At 43.2% G+C, this 13933-nt stretch overlaps 1 protein-coding gene across 3 annotated transcripts in view; it reads left to right on the top strand.

Annotated features, from left to right (window-relative positions):
- The window catches only part of znf277 (zinc finger protein 277), a 70539-nt gene extending 57806 nt beyond the window's left edge, over positions 1-12733 (top strand). For all 3 annotated transcript variants that reach the window (XM_072485305.1, XM_072485302.1, XM_072485303.1), the window contains 2 exons: positions 6218-6392; positions 10928-12733. In XM_072485305.1, the coding sequence (XP_072341406.1) occupies positions 6218-6392; positions 10928-11111 (359 nt within the window). In that variant the 3' untranslated portion in view covers positions 11112-12733. The remainder of the gene's footprint in view (positions 1-6217; positions 6393-10927) is intronic.
- The last annotated feature ends 1200 nt before the right edge of the window (positions 12734-13933 follow it).

Here is a 13933-nt window from a genome sequence, read left to right as displayed (position 1 = left end):
TACCAGGCAGCATTCTGGTAAATCTCTTCTGCACCCTCTCTAAAGCCTCCACATCCTTCTGGTAGTGTGGCGACCAGAATTGAACACTATACTCCAAGTGTGGCCTAACTAAGGTTCTATACAGCTGCAATATGACTTGCCAATTCTTATACTCAATGCCCCGGCCAATGAAGGCAAGCATGCCGTATGCCTTCTTGACTACCTTCTCCACCTGTGTTGCCCCTTTCAGTGACCTTTGGAGCTGTACACCTAGATCTCACTGACATTCAATACTCTTGAGGGTTCTACCATTCACTGTATATTCCCTACCTGCATTAGACCTTCCAAAATGCATTACCTCACATTTGTCCAGATTAAACTCCATCTGCCATCTCTGACATGGTGATGCAACCTGTTGAAATATGGAACACAGGTTTGCATTCACAGTTTTCCCACACGGTGAGTTCCTGACCTCAAATGTGTTGCCGTGATGTGGAGATGCTGGCATTGGACGAGGGTGGGCACAGTAAGAAGTCTTGCAACACCAGGTCCAACAGGTTTATTTGGAATCACTAGCTTTCGGAGTGTAGCTCCTTCATCAGTTGGACTTTAACCTGGTTGTGTAAGACTTCTTACTGTGCTCATGTGTTGCTACATGAAGGTGTTCAGTGGACGTTAAGTGATTCCCAAGAGTGGTGGAGGGAACAGCACGTTACCTACTGTGCTCCCTTTTCTAATTGTCTGGCACAGAGCAGTTCATCTCAGCGAGTCCTCTTTGTGCCGCCTGAGAACGTTCAGATGGAAAAAGAGGAATGTACAAAAAATTAGCAAAAGATGAACATTTTGTTTAAAATCTGTCAACACAATAGAGTACTGATATCATCATCTTCTTGGGCAGTCCCTCAGGGTCAAGGATGACTTGCTTCTTCTCCGGGAGGTGGGTTCTGCAGTGACTGAATAGTCCAATCTTGGATCCACAGACTCTGCCACAGGTTTTGCAGGTGCTGTTTGATGAGGTGGGTGGGTGGGTGGGTGGGACGCTCTGGATTCTGCGCTCCCTTTCCACTGTTTATGCATGGCCTCCGCATTCTCCACCTTGCGATGCTCGAGGTGATTGGTTCTGTTGCTGATGCTTCTCCAGCTTGTACGTTTTAAGGCAAGTGATTCCCATGTGTCAATGAGGATGTTGCATCTATTTAGGGGGGCTTTCAGAGTGTCCTCGTAGCATTTCCTCATTTGCCATTGCTCAATGTTGGATTTCATCATCAATGTCTGCTTGCTCCGAGAGGAGGCTACCGAGGTATGGGAAATGATCCACATTGTCCAGGGGCTCACCGGGGCGGGGGGGGCAGTTTTGTGTGGCAGGAGCAGGGGGCTGTTGGAAAACCTTTATCTTCCGGTTGTTTAGTCTGAGGTGTAGTCTATCATATGCCTTGGTGAATGTGACGATGATGGTTTGTAGATTGGCCTCTGAGAGTGCACACTTACACACGTTGACTGCGTACTGCAGATCCTGACAGAAGTTGGGTGGTCTTGGTTCTGGCCTGGAGGTGGAGGTTGAACAGCTTCCCACTTGTCCGGTAGGTTAGCTCCAGCGAGGAGCTTCAGGGTGACGGGGTGGAGTGTTGCTGCAAGGAAGATGGACAACATCGTGGGCCGAAGGGCCTGTTCTGTGCTGTATTTTTCTATGTTCTAAGAGCCTTGGTGTGATGACACAGCCCTGTTTGACCCCAATTTGCTCAAGCATTGGGTCTGTGGTGGTTCCGTTGGTGAGGATCACGGCTTGCATGTCATCGTGGGGCTGGCAGAGAATGGTGACAAATTTTTGAGGGTAGCCGAAGGATAGTCTACAACTTCTTGCGGTTGACAGAGTCAACGGTGTTTGCAAGATCGAAGAAGGCCATGTGCAGAGGTTGATGAGAATAAATAAATAATCTTTATTATTGTCACAAGTAGGCTTACGTTAACGTGGCAATGAAAATCCCCTAGTCGCCACATTCCGGCGTCTGTTCGGGTACACTGAGGGAGAATTCAGAATGTCCAAATCACCTAACAGCACATCTTTCGGGACTTGTGGGAGGAAACCGGAACACCCGGAGGAAACACACGCAGGCACTGGGAGTACGTGCAAACTCCGCACAGATAGTGACCTAGGCCGGGAATCGAACCTGGGACCCTGGCGCTATGAAGCAACAGTGCTAACCACTGTGCTACCGTGCCGCCCTGATGCTGTTCTCTGCACTTTTCCTGGATTTGTCACATGCTGAAGATCATATCCATTGAGCCTATTGATGGGCGGAACCTGCACTGAGACTCAGGGAGGAGCTCTTCAGCCGTTGGAGGAAATGGTTTCATCGGCAAGAGCAAGTTGAAGTCTAGCCTTGACGCGAAAGGAACATGTGGCAACCTGGGCAACAAACCCACCTATCGGCACCTCCAACCACCCTCTGCCCAACCATTGACTGTAGGTCATACATTGGACTCCTCAGTCACCTAAGAGCTCATTATTAGTGTGGAAGCAAGTCACCCTTGACTCCAAGAAGATGATGATGATAGTAGCACGATCATTTTTATAATCCCCATTACGAACTGATAACTTTTAAAAAGAGGTATGAATTTCCCAGTGACCAATGCAAAGAATTGGACAAGAAGATGTCTCGTTTTAAGACGTTTACTGTAACAAACAAACTACAATCAACATTGACTAAACATAGCACGGTGGCGCAGTGGGTTAGCCCTGTTGCCTCACGGCGCCGAGGTCTCAGGTTCGATCCCGGCTCTGGGGCACTGTCCATGTGGAGTTTGCGTGGGTTTCACCCCCACAACCCAAAGATGTGCAGGCTAGGTGGATTGGCCACACTAAATTGCCCCTTAATTGGAAAAAATGAATTGGGTACTCTAAATTTATTTTAAAATACATTGACTAAACATTACTTTGGCAATTAATACACTAAATTACAGAACTTGTATCCCTCTTTAACCCCTTAATGCAACAGAAAACCCAACACTCTGTTTATCTGTTCTAACAAGCTCTCCATAGGCATGTATTTTTAAGTTTGAAGTCCGACTCTCTTTTAAAATGCAGTAAGCTCTCTTCTCCCTACTTTGCGAAGGTGATTCTGCCAGTGTCCTTTCAAACCACCTCTGCACTCAATCCTTTGAGTGTAATTGCATGGTTCCCTGTCATAAAGTTCCATCTGGTGATTCCATGATCTGTAACTTTTCACAATATTTGTTCTCGAATATGGGGTCTGACCTCAGCAGCCGTTCGCTGTGTGGTTAACCCTAAATCCATCCTTTCATCCTGCTTGGTCTGTTCTGGTTTCTGTTTTCCCAACTTCTTTGATCTTACTGAGTCTGCAAGCAGCAAGAACAGCCAGGTATGAAAGCTCACATTTGAATTTCAATGGGACTTGCCCTGAATACCCTGTCCTGATGGCACATGGGCCTGTGACCAGACAAAACTGGTAAGAGGTCACATGCCCCTCTTTAGCACACCATTTTACCTTAAATTAAAGGAGAGTTTAAACATGACCATCTTATAAAACTTCACATTCGCAACACCATCATATCAGTAGATCAATTTTTGCCCTTGTAAAGTTCTGAAAGAGCTCTATGTACTTTTAGTATTTTTACGACATTCCTGATCAAAACTACCAACTTGCATGAGAATTTTCCTCACCATGACACCTATGTTTTGCTCCTTTAGTTTTGACACCTGCTGTGAATGAACTCAATCCAAGATTATCTATGTAAAATAATCTAGAAACAAATATTGCTGGAAATCCTCAGCATCACCTGTGGAAAGAAAAAGCAGAGTTATCATTTCAGATCTTTCATCAGTTCTGGAAATGGTTACTCATGTAACAGATTTAAGGAAGTGGAAAGACTGAGAAAGAAAGAAGAAAAAGGAAAGTCGGTGATGGGAAAGAAGGAAGTGATCAAATATAGCTGTGGAATCATTACGCATCTTCTGCTAAAAAGTGAAGTATTGGCTATGATCGGAAATTGTTGAACTACAGAAGTTGAATCCAGAAGGCTAGACAATGCGTCATCGAAAGATGAAGTTCTGCTCCTCAAACTTCCCTTTACCTTTGTTGAAGGAGGCCAAGGACATTGAGGGCAGAGTGGAAGGACAATTAAAGTGCAAGCGACAGGAAGCTAAGGGTCCCACTTGCAAAGTGACCGAAAGTGTTCAACCAAGCGATTGCCCAATTTATATTACATACATATATACACACGCATACGGAATAACAGCAGGAGTAGGCCTCTCGACACCTCCAGCCTTCCCCACCATTGAATAAGATCATGGCTGATCTGATTGTAACTTTAACCTCACATTCCTGCCTACCCCCCAATAACCTTTCACCCCCTTGATAATCAAGAAGCTACCTAGCTCTGCCTTTTAAATGTTCGAGAATTCTGTTTCCATTGCCTTTTGAGGAAAAATTCCAAACACTCATGCCCCTCTGAGTGGAACAATTTCTCCTCATCGCTGTCTCAAATGGGTGACCCCTTATTTTTAAACAGTGACACTTAGTTCTAGATTCTCTGACAAGATGAAACGTAATCTCCACATCCACCCTGTCAACACCCCTCAGGATCTTAAAGGTTTTGATCAAGTAGCTCTTATTCTTCGAAACTCTAGTGGATGCAGATCTAACCTCTCCAACCTTCCCTCATAAGACAACCTTCCCATTCCTGGTGTTAATCTAGTAAACCTTCCCTGAACTGCTTCTTACTTATTTACATCTTTCCTTAATAAAGAGGTTAATACTGCACACATGGACTCACCAGTCCCCTGTACAACTGAAGAATAACCTCTCTACTTTTGTAATCAATTCCCCTTGGGTGGCACGGTGGCGCAGTGATTAGCACTGCTGCCTCACGGCGCTGCGGACCCGGGTTCGATCTTTTTTATTATCCCTGCCAAAATGGACAACATTATACTCAATTTTGCCAAATATCTGCACAGTTACTTAATCCATGTCCCCTTGTTGTCTCCTTCCATCCTCTTCACAATTTATAACCTATCGTTATGTCATCAGCAAATTTCGCAACTATACCTTCAATCCCTTCATCCAAGTCATTGTGATATCCAAGTCATATACATTGTGAAAGGTTGAGTCCCAGCACTGAATCCTGTGGCACACCATTTATCACACCTGCCAACCAGAAAAAGACCCATTTGCCAACGCTCTCTGCTTCCCTCATTAGGCAGCACACTAGAACCTCAGCCCCAGCACAGTTCAGGTGTGGACCGTCCCACAGGTACAGATCCTACTTTCCACAGTAATGGTGTCAGTGCCCCACGAGACCATTGGTCTTCCCATTGTAGAGGAGATGCATTTTGAGCAGCAAACACAGTTCATTACATGGAAAAAAAACTGCAGATAAGTTGTTTCATCTGTAAGGAGTATTTCTGGCCATAAGCTGTGGAAAGGGAAAGTGTTGCATCTCCTGTACTTATTTAGATAGGAGCAGCTGTTTGAGGTGATTTAAGAGTGGGATGCAGTGGTGGATTGCTCAAAGTTTCAATTGTGTGTCCAAGGCTTTAAAACATCCTTCGTCCTTATCACATCCCTGTGGCCCAGAATTAACTTAGTCGCAGCATTATGAGATAAATCAATCTGAAAATCCCCTTTAGGCTAAAAGAGTAAAAATCTTTAAATCTGACACAGCCCCAAAAAATCCAAAGTTCAGTCCTGATTGAACTGATTTCAGCAGGATACTAGTCGAGCTGATACAGATGACCTCTGCACTACTGGACTCAGAATGGAAGAGAAAAACAGCGTACCAGCTCCTGACTGCTATCCAGTGATGCCTGCCGAAAATGTGGCTTGGGTGAAGTTAAGATTGTCCTCAGTTGTGAGCTCTTCACAGCTGGCGTCATCTGGGAATTTAGTGAATGTTGTGTTGGTAATAAAACAAGACTTGTGTCTTACTGGGAGTTTTTGCAAAAGGCAATACCAAAGGAACTATTGCATTCTGCTTTAAAGTGAAATCTCCAAAGTTCTGAGAAGTCCCTTGCAACCTTATAACATAGCGCTCAACCTTAAGAATATTATGACAGTGACTTGATGGGCGAGTTGACCTCTTCCTGTCATTGATTTTCACATGTTTTTATGTTTACTGCTAATATGAGGGGCCTTACAACATGGTGTGACATTTGGAGCTGAAATGTGTTTTATCCTGAATACACTCGACTAGTATTTTTTTTTTTTTTTAATTTTCACAGGTTTAAACTTCTACCAGCAGGTCAAATTAGTGAATTTTATCAGAAGAGAAATTCACCAGTGTTGCTGCAAACAGTGTGGGAAAACATTTACCTCAAAATCAGAGGTTGTAAGTCATATGACTGAAACTAACCACATTATGTCACTGCTGGACAGATCTGACTGGGATCAGCCACAGTAAGTGTTAAATTCAAAAAACAGTAAGTCCCTGTACTTTGCCCCATTTTACATTGTTTCCTGTTAATGTCAGTCATTTCACGGGGACCTGTATTCTCATTTAGTGTCGCTTTATTCAATTTAACATTGTTTTGTGCTGGTCTTGAAATCGGGTCATGTGACCTGATCGCTGCCATTTTGGAGCAGTCCCTCCTGCTCTCTGACCCTTTCTTTCGCTACCTGACCCAACTTCCCACTGCCGGCACTTCAGCTCCCGGCCTCTTACCCGCTCCCTCACCAGCCCTCTCGCTGCTGACCCTCCGCAGCCTCTGCTGCCCCCTGGCCTTCCCTCTGGAGATCCTCTTGCCAAACCCCCTGCTTGCCACATCCCTCTCCTGAACCCTCGCTGTGAGTCAGGGCTCTGGCGATGAGTGGTGGGAGACGGGAAGAGCAACTTCAACTTCCTGCAGGTAGGTTTTTCATCTCCGTCATCCATCTGGAAATATGTTCCAAATATATATTTTTTTAATTGAGTACCCAATTAATTTTTTCCAATTAAGAGGCAATTTAGCATGGCCAATCCACCTACCCTGCACATCTTTTAGGCTGTGGGGGTGAAACCCACGCAGACATATGTTCCAAATATTGATAACCTTTCATCTGAAGATCTTCCTGGCATCTGCCCTAAATTTGCCTTTTGATCAAGTGTCCGTTTAACTTTTGTCCTGGTTTATGTTTGAAGGAATGTTCCAGGTTTATGTTTTGTCATTTTTTTTAACCATCTTAAATCTAATGGCGTTATGATCACTGCAAAATATTCCTCCACTGATACTTCAACCACTTGCCCAGCTTTGTTACTCAATGAAGGGACCATCCCCTTGTAAGAGCCTTTATGTATTGCTTAAAAGGTTCTCCTAGATGCATTTTAAGAATTCCACTCAGGACAGGGATGGGCCTGAGATCAAAGTTCTAAACTGGGGATACGCCAATTTTAATAAGATCAGATATGATTTGCCTCGGGTGGACTGGAGCAGACACTTTTAGCCAAATCTGTGATGGACCAGTGGGACACATTCAAGATGGAATTAGAGAGAGTACAGGGCCAACATGTCCCACTAAAGAGAAAGGGCGGGACCAACAAATTCAGTTTATCCTGGATATCGAGGGTTATACAGCATTGGGTAAAAGGTAAAAGAGAGGCTTATGGCTGATATCGAGGCTCTGAACAGGAGACGCCCCAGAGGCATAGAGAATGTGCTTGAGGGAACTTAAAAAGGAATTTAGGAGAGCAAAAAGGGAACATGAAGGAATACTGGCAGGTAAAATAAAGGAATATCCAAATTGTTTTACAAGTACATTACGGGTAAAAGGATAACTAGGGAAAGAGTCGAGCCCATTAAGGACCACTGGTAATTTGTCTGGAGACGGTGGATGATGGTAGGGTTATAAATGAATACTTTGTGTCGGTGTTCAGTAGTGAGAGAGACACAATGTGGGTATAGAAATCAGAGAGTAGGACTGTGATAACATTTTAAAATTAACACAGACAGAGAGGAGGCTCTGAGTGGTCTGGCAGACTTAAAAGTGGATAAATATCTGCGACCAGATGAAATGTATCCCAAGCAGTTGAGTGAGGCAAGGAAGGAAATACCAGGGATGCTGGCAATTGTTAATTCCTCTCTGGCCAGAGAAGAGGTGCCGGAGGACTGAAGGATAGCCAATGTGGTACCATTATTAAAGAAGGGATGAAGTAGAAAACTACAGGCCAGTCAGTCTAACCTTAGTGGTGGGAGCAATTCTGAAAGACAATTAATCTGCATTGGAGAGGCAGGGATTAATCAGGAGCTGTCAGTATGGTTTTGTTAAGGGGAGGTCATGTCTGATTAACTTGATTGAATTTTTTGAAGAGCTGACCAGGTGTGTAGATGAGGGAAATGCATTTAATGTTGTCTACTTGGACTTCAGCAAGACTTTTGATAAGGTCCCATAAGGGGGGCAGATAAGGAAGGTAAGAGCCCATGGGATCCAAAGATATTTGACAAATTGGATCCAGAATTGACTGTGTGGCAGGAAGCAGAGGGTGACGGTCGAGGGGTATTTTTCTGACTGGAAACCTGTGGCCAGTGGGGTCCCGCAGGTGTTGGGGCCCTTACTGTTTGTGGTTTATATAAATTATTTAGACATGAATGTAGGAGGGTTAATCAGTAAGTTCGCGGATGATACCAAAATTGGTGGCGTGGTAAATAGTGAGGAGGATAGCATTTCATTACACGGGATTATAGATGGCTGGTCAGATGGGCTGATCAGTGGCAAATGGAATTCAATCCGGATGAAAATGAAATGAAATGAAAATCGCTTATTGTCACAAGTAGGCTTCAATGAAGTTACTGTGAAAAGCCCCTAGTCACCACATTCCGGCGCCTGTTCGGGGAGGCTGGTACGGGAATTGAACCGGTTTGCTTTCAAAGCCAGCTCTTTAGCCCTGTACTAAACCAGCCCCTGTGGATAAGTGTGAGGTGACACACTTGGGCAGGACAAACAGGGCAAGGTGTTACATGATGAACCAGGCAAAACCCTGGGAAGCACCGAAGATCAGAGGGACCTTGGTGTGCATGTACGCCAGTCCCGTAAGGTAGCTGCAGTGGTTAGAAGGCACATCGTATACTTGGCTTTATTAGCCGAGGCATGGAGTTTAAGAGCAGTGGGTTTTTTGCTGGAACTGTTTTCTGCCTCCCTCCCTCCTCAAACAGAGGTGTCACAGTTACCACTTTGCAGTCTGATGGAACCGTTCAAATCTAACCATTTTTGGAAAATTAACACCAATGCATCTACTACTGTGCATGCACACAGGCCCTTTAAGGTAGCAGAGCAGGTGGATACAGTGGTTAAGAAGGCATGTGGTATTCTTGCCTTTATTAGCCGAGGCATAGAGGTTAAGAGCGTGGAAGTTATGCTGGAACTGTATACAACATTGGTTAAGCCACAGCTTGAGTATAGTGTGCAGTTCTGGAATCCACATTACAGGAGGGTTGTGGTAGCACTGGAAAGGGTGCAGAGCAGATTTACCAGGATGTTGGCTGGGTTGGAGAGTTTTCAGAACAAAGAGAGATTGGATAGACTGTGGTTGATTTCCTTGAAGCAGAGGAGACTGAGGGGGAACATGATTGAGATGTAGAAAATTATGAGGGGTGTAGACAGTAAGAAACATTTCTCCTTGGTGGAGGCATCAATGACCAAGGGGCATAGATTTAAGGTAAGGAGCAGGAGGGTGGAGGGAGTCTGGAACTCGCTGCCTGAAAGGGTGGTGGAGGCAGAGACCCTCGTAACAGTCAAGAAGTATTTAGATTGCAATGCCAAGGCATACAAGGCGATGGGAAAATAGGATTAGAATACTTATGTGGTTATTTTTGACCGGCGCAGGTGTGAATGTGCAGTCAGGGCATTCACATCCTCCCTATAATATGGAAGTATATGGAAGCATTCACATCCCTCCCTATGATAAGGGAAGAGGCTGTTTTAGCTCAGGACTAAAGAGCTGGCTTTGAAAGCAGACCAAGGCAGGCCAGCAGCACTGTTCAATTCCCGTACCAGCCTCCCCGAACAGGCGCTGGAATGTGGCGACGAGGGGCTTTTCACAGTAACTTCATTGAAGCCTACATGTGACAATAAGCAATTTTCATTTTCAAGTGATAAATAAGAAAACTAGAAATTTATAAAACCACAGTGACGGTTTACCTCAGAAACCAAACGAGGACCAAACAGGAGATTAAAAACTGGAATGAAAGGGGAACTAATGGAAAAGATTGGAGAAATTCTAAAATTTACGATCTTTGCAGATATGCTGTAAATTTGGGGGCTGTTAAATGAGGCTTTAATGAGGAATATTATGAAGGATAATCCTAATGGCTAGGATTTGGATTAGAAAGTGAACATGATATAATGGGGCTAGTAAGGTACCAGAATCCTTCCAAGAATTCACACATCTGCCAGATAATCTATTGCAGTAAAGCATTTGACACTTTCATATAACAAACTGGCAGTTTCTAAGTAATACGGAAGGCTTGATCATAATGCTTCTTTTCCCACATACATTACATGACCTAAAAAACAATCAAATTCAGTTAAGGGCACAGTTCTTGCAGAATACTGCAGTTGATGGAATGCTCCAGTGACCTAGCCGTATTGAAATAAACCAAGTGGTTATTTTTTTACTAAACCTGCTGTTGCTGAAGCGTTCTGTTAATCATCAATTTCTGTGAAGGAATAAGCACTACAATGAAGGCAAGTTATCTATGTTAGATTGAACAAAGAATTTCATGCCTTCTTAAGATTTCCATATATGTATGTTAAATATTTGACTACCTTTGAACAACCAAACTTGCGATATGTAATTGTAGTTGTGATACTTCATTAATATTTTATTTCAAACTGGGCTTTGCATACAACACCTTCCTCGAAACACCATTTTGAGAACCATCTGTAGTCTCCAGTTGTTAATTTAGTATATCATGTTTAAATGTCATTTGACGCTTTGATTTTATTGTTTTTGTTTGTAGGTATTACTTTCCTACCTATGAAAACGATGCTCTGCTTTGCTCGCTGTCTGACTGTGAGAGTGAATCCGTCGCTGACAACCAGATAACAAACATTCCTGTCATTGCAGAAGATATTTCAAATTTGCAAGCTTTGAAAAAAGGCAGTATTCTAAATCTCTTGCAGCATTCAGATACCAAGAATTAACATTTGCCCTTCCTCAATAAGGAAAGAAACGTGCACCATTTAATAATGGCAGCTTCTAGTAATCTCTTGATATAATGGCCACATCAAAATGCCACGCCAAATTCACCTTATTGGGGTTAGCTGGTTTATTTTTCTAGTCAGGAAAACAGAGATACTCTGGTGGAGTATCTCTGCATTCGTACTTGAAGCTGTTCGAATAACGTACGAGAAACACCATTTAAATGGCGATAATCGCAACACATTGCTGTCGTTGAGCTACTAGGTTTATACAAGAACAGTGTGTCTTTGAAGTCATTTGTTTCATTGTAATTTGTCAAAGATCTTTTAATCTTTCACACTGGGTTTGTGAATTGCTTCAACCTAAATAACTCTAATGGAAATCGAAGGTGAAAGAAATGCTCCAGCTTTAGAGAAAGCACTCAGATAATGTTGGTGGCTTGCCGGATATTGAAATGAAGAATTAAGTTAAAATTATTTTAAAGCTGCCATTGTCTGCCCACCTTTCGGGACAATTGTAGCTGTTCCTGAGCATGGTAATTTTCTGCCGTACTGCAGCAGTTTCGTGAATGGAGTGAAAAGTTATTTTTAACAAACTGAATGAATACCTTAAATGTGGGAGCCTGCTGATCAATGTGTTTGCATGAATCCCTAACTTTCATGCATAAAGTCGTGAACTCATTTGAGATAACAAATTCTAAAATATCACAGGCAAGAGGAATAAAAAAAAGCTCCTGAAAACTTAAGTTGTGATGCACATATGGAAACCAGCTTACAATTGTAATTAAATGTTACTGTCAGTTTGCACAGTAGATGGAAAAGTGTTGCATTTCTGTGTCATCTCACGTTGGCAGCTGTGCTGTGACGTTCTGAAGATGAGCACAGGAAGTGACTAATGGGCACATTATCCAAAAGTGCAAATTAGCCTTTGAAAGATTTAATAAACATAAGTACCCTGTAATGTATCTATTGTAAGGTTGACTTTTATTTATTTTTGGCTTGATATTAGCCAATTCCAGGGGGAAGACTCTCTTCTCGGAATGTTTGCTGAAATGTTCTTATGACAGTTACAAAAATCTAATTTCTAAAGTAGTCAAGGGTTTTCTACTTTGCTAGTTCAGTTAATCTCAAATTTTAAAAAATAAAGTTGAAGTTTGTATCCCAGCTTTTTACATTTAGCTAACCTGGTGCGTCTCTGCATATCTGAAAGATCACATCACAGTTATCAAATGCATGAAGTAGGTGGCAGTGTTGGTCAGAAACAGTTGCATGATCTTCAATTTAGCTTTGATTAAAACTGAATTCAGAAGCAGTTAAACAATTTGAGCTGCCTCCATGATGGAGTTAAAGGTTCGAGCAGAATATGTTTCCAGGCAATACCAGGAAAGTTGATATTAAATCTTTGTTCCACTATTACAATGTCAAAACCATGAGGTTTCACATCATTTTAATACCATTACCATAGAAATATTACTAACTTTCTAGTTCTGTGGTTCGAAACATGGAAGCGAAAGATGATGTTCTGCAAATCTGTTGTAGGATTAAGAAAGCTGCAGCCCCAATTGTTCTCTCGTAGCTCTGTGTATTTAAAACAATCGTGCCTTTAATAAATTGAATTTTCTCCATTCCTTTCTTGGGCCATGTTTTCCTAATAACCCATCGTAAACATTTGTTTTTAATTTTGTGAATAGAGTCTATTTTGGAGATATTCCCCTCAAAACCTTTTGTATTTGTCCCTGGGATGTGGGCATTGTTGGCTGAGCTAGCATTTATTGGCTGTTCCTAATTGGCCTCAAGAGGGTGAGTTTGAACCGCTGACTTGAACCACTGCAGTCCTTGTAGTGTCCATACACCCAGGATGTTGTTAAGGAGGCCAGTTCATGTTTTTGCCCCAATGATAGTGAAAGAATTAATAGAATTTACAGTGCAGAAGGAGGCCATCCAGTCCATAAAATCTGCAACGGCCCTTGGAAAGAGCATCCTACTTAAGACCCTATCCCCGTAATCCAGTAACCCCACCTGGGGCTGGTTTAGCACAGTGGGCTAAATAGCTGGCTTGCAATGCCAGCAGCGCGGGTTCAATTCCTGTACCAGCCTCCCTGAACAGGCGCCGGACTGTGGTGACTAGGGGCTTTTCACAGTAATTTCATTGAAGCCTACTTGTGACAATAAGCAATTATTATTCTTATTATTGACCTTTTGGACACTAAGGGGCAATGTAGCATGGCCAGTCCACCTAATCTGCTCATCTTTCAACTGTGGGAGGAAACAGGAACACCCGGAGGAAACCCACGGGGAGCAAGTGCAAACTCCACACAGACAGTCACCCGACTGGAATTGATCCCTGGTCCCTGGAGCTGTGAGGCATTGGTGCTGGCCATCGTGCCACCATGCCGCCCTTGACAATACAATTCCTAATGAGGATGTGTGGTTTGATGGGGAACATGCGGACGGTGGTTCTCCCATGCGTCTGCTGACCTTGCCCTTCTAGGTGGTAGGCAGTTGCAAGTTTGGAAGGCTCTGTCAAAGAAACCTTGATGCATAGCTGCAGCGCATCTTGTGGATGGAATGCATTGCTGCCACTGTGCACTGGTGGTGGAGTGAGTTAATGTGATGGATGTGGTGCCAATCAAGAGTGCTGCTTTGTCCTGTGTTGAATTTCTTGAGTGTTGTTGGAGCTGCACTCACGCAGGCAAATGATTTGATTTGATTTATTGTCACGTTTACCGAGGTACAGTGAAAAGTATTGCTCTGTGTACAGTCCAGGCAGATCGTTCCATACATGAAAAACATAGGATGTACGATAAATACACAATGAAAACATA

This window comes from Scyliorhinus torazame, chromosome 19, assembly GCF_047496885.1.
Source record: "Scyliorhinus torazame isolate Kashiwa2021f chromosome 19, sScyTor2.1, whole genome shotgun sequence".
Classification (NCBI taxonomy): domain Eukaryota; kingdom Metazoa; phylum Chordata; class Chondrichthyes; order Carcharhiniformes; family Scyliorhinidae; genus Scyliorhinus; species Scyliorhinus torazame.
The sequence above is the reverse complement of the archived record's forward strand: the minus strand, read 5'-3'. Positions and strand labels throughout refer to the sequence as shown.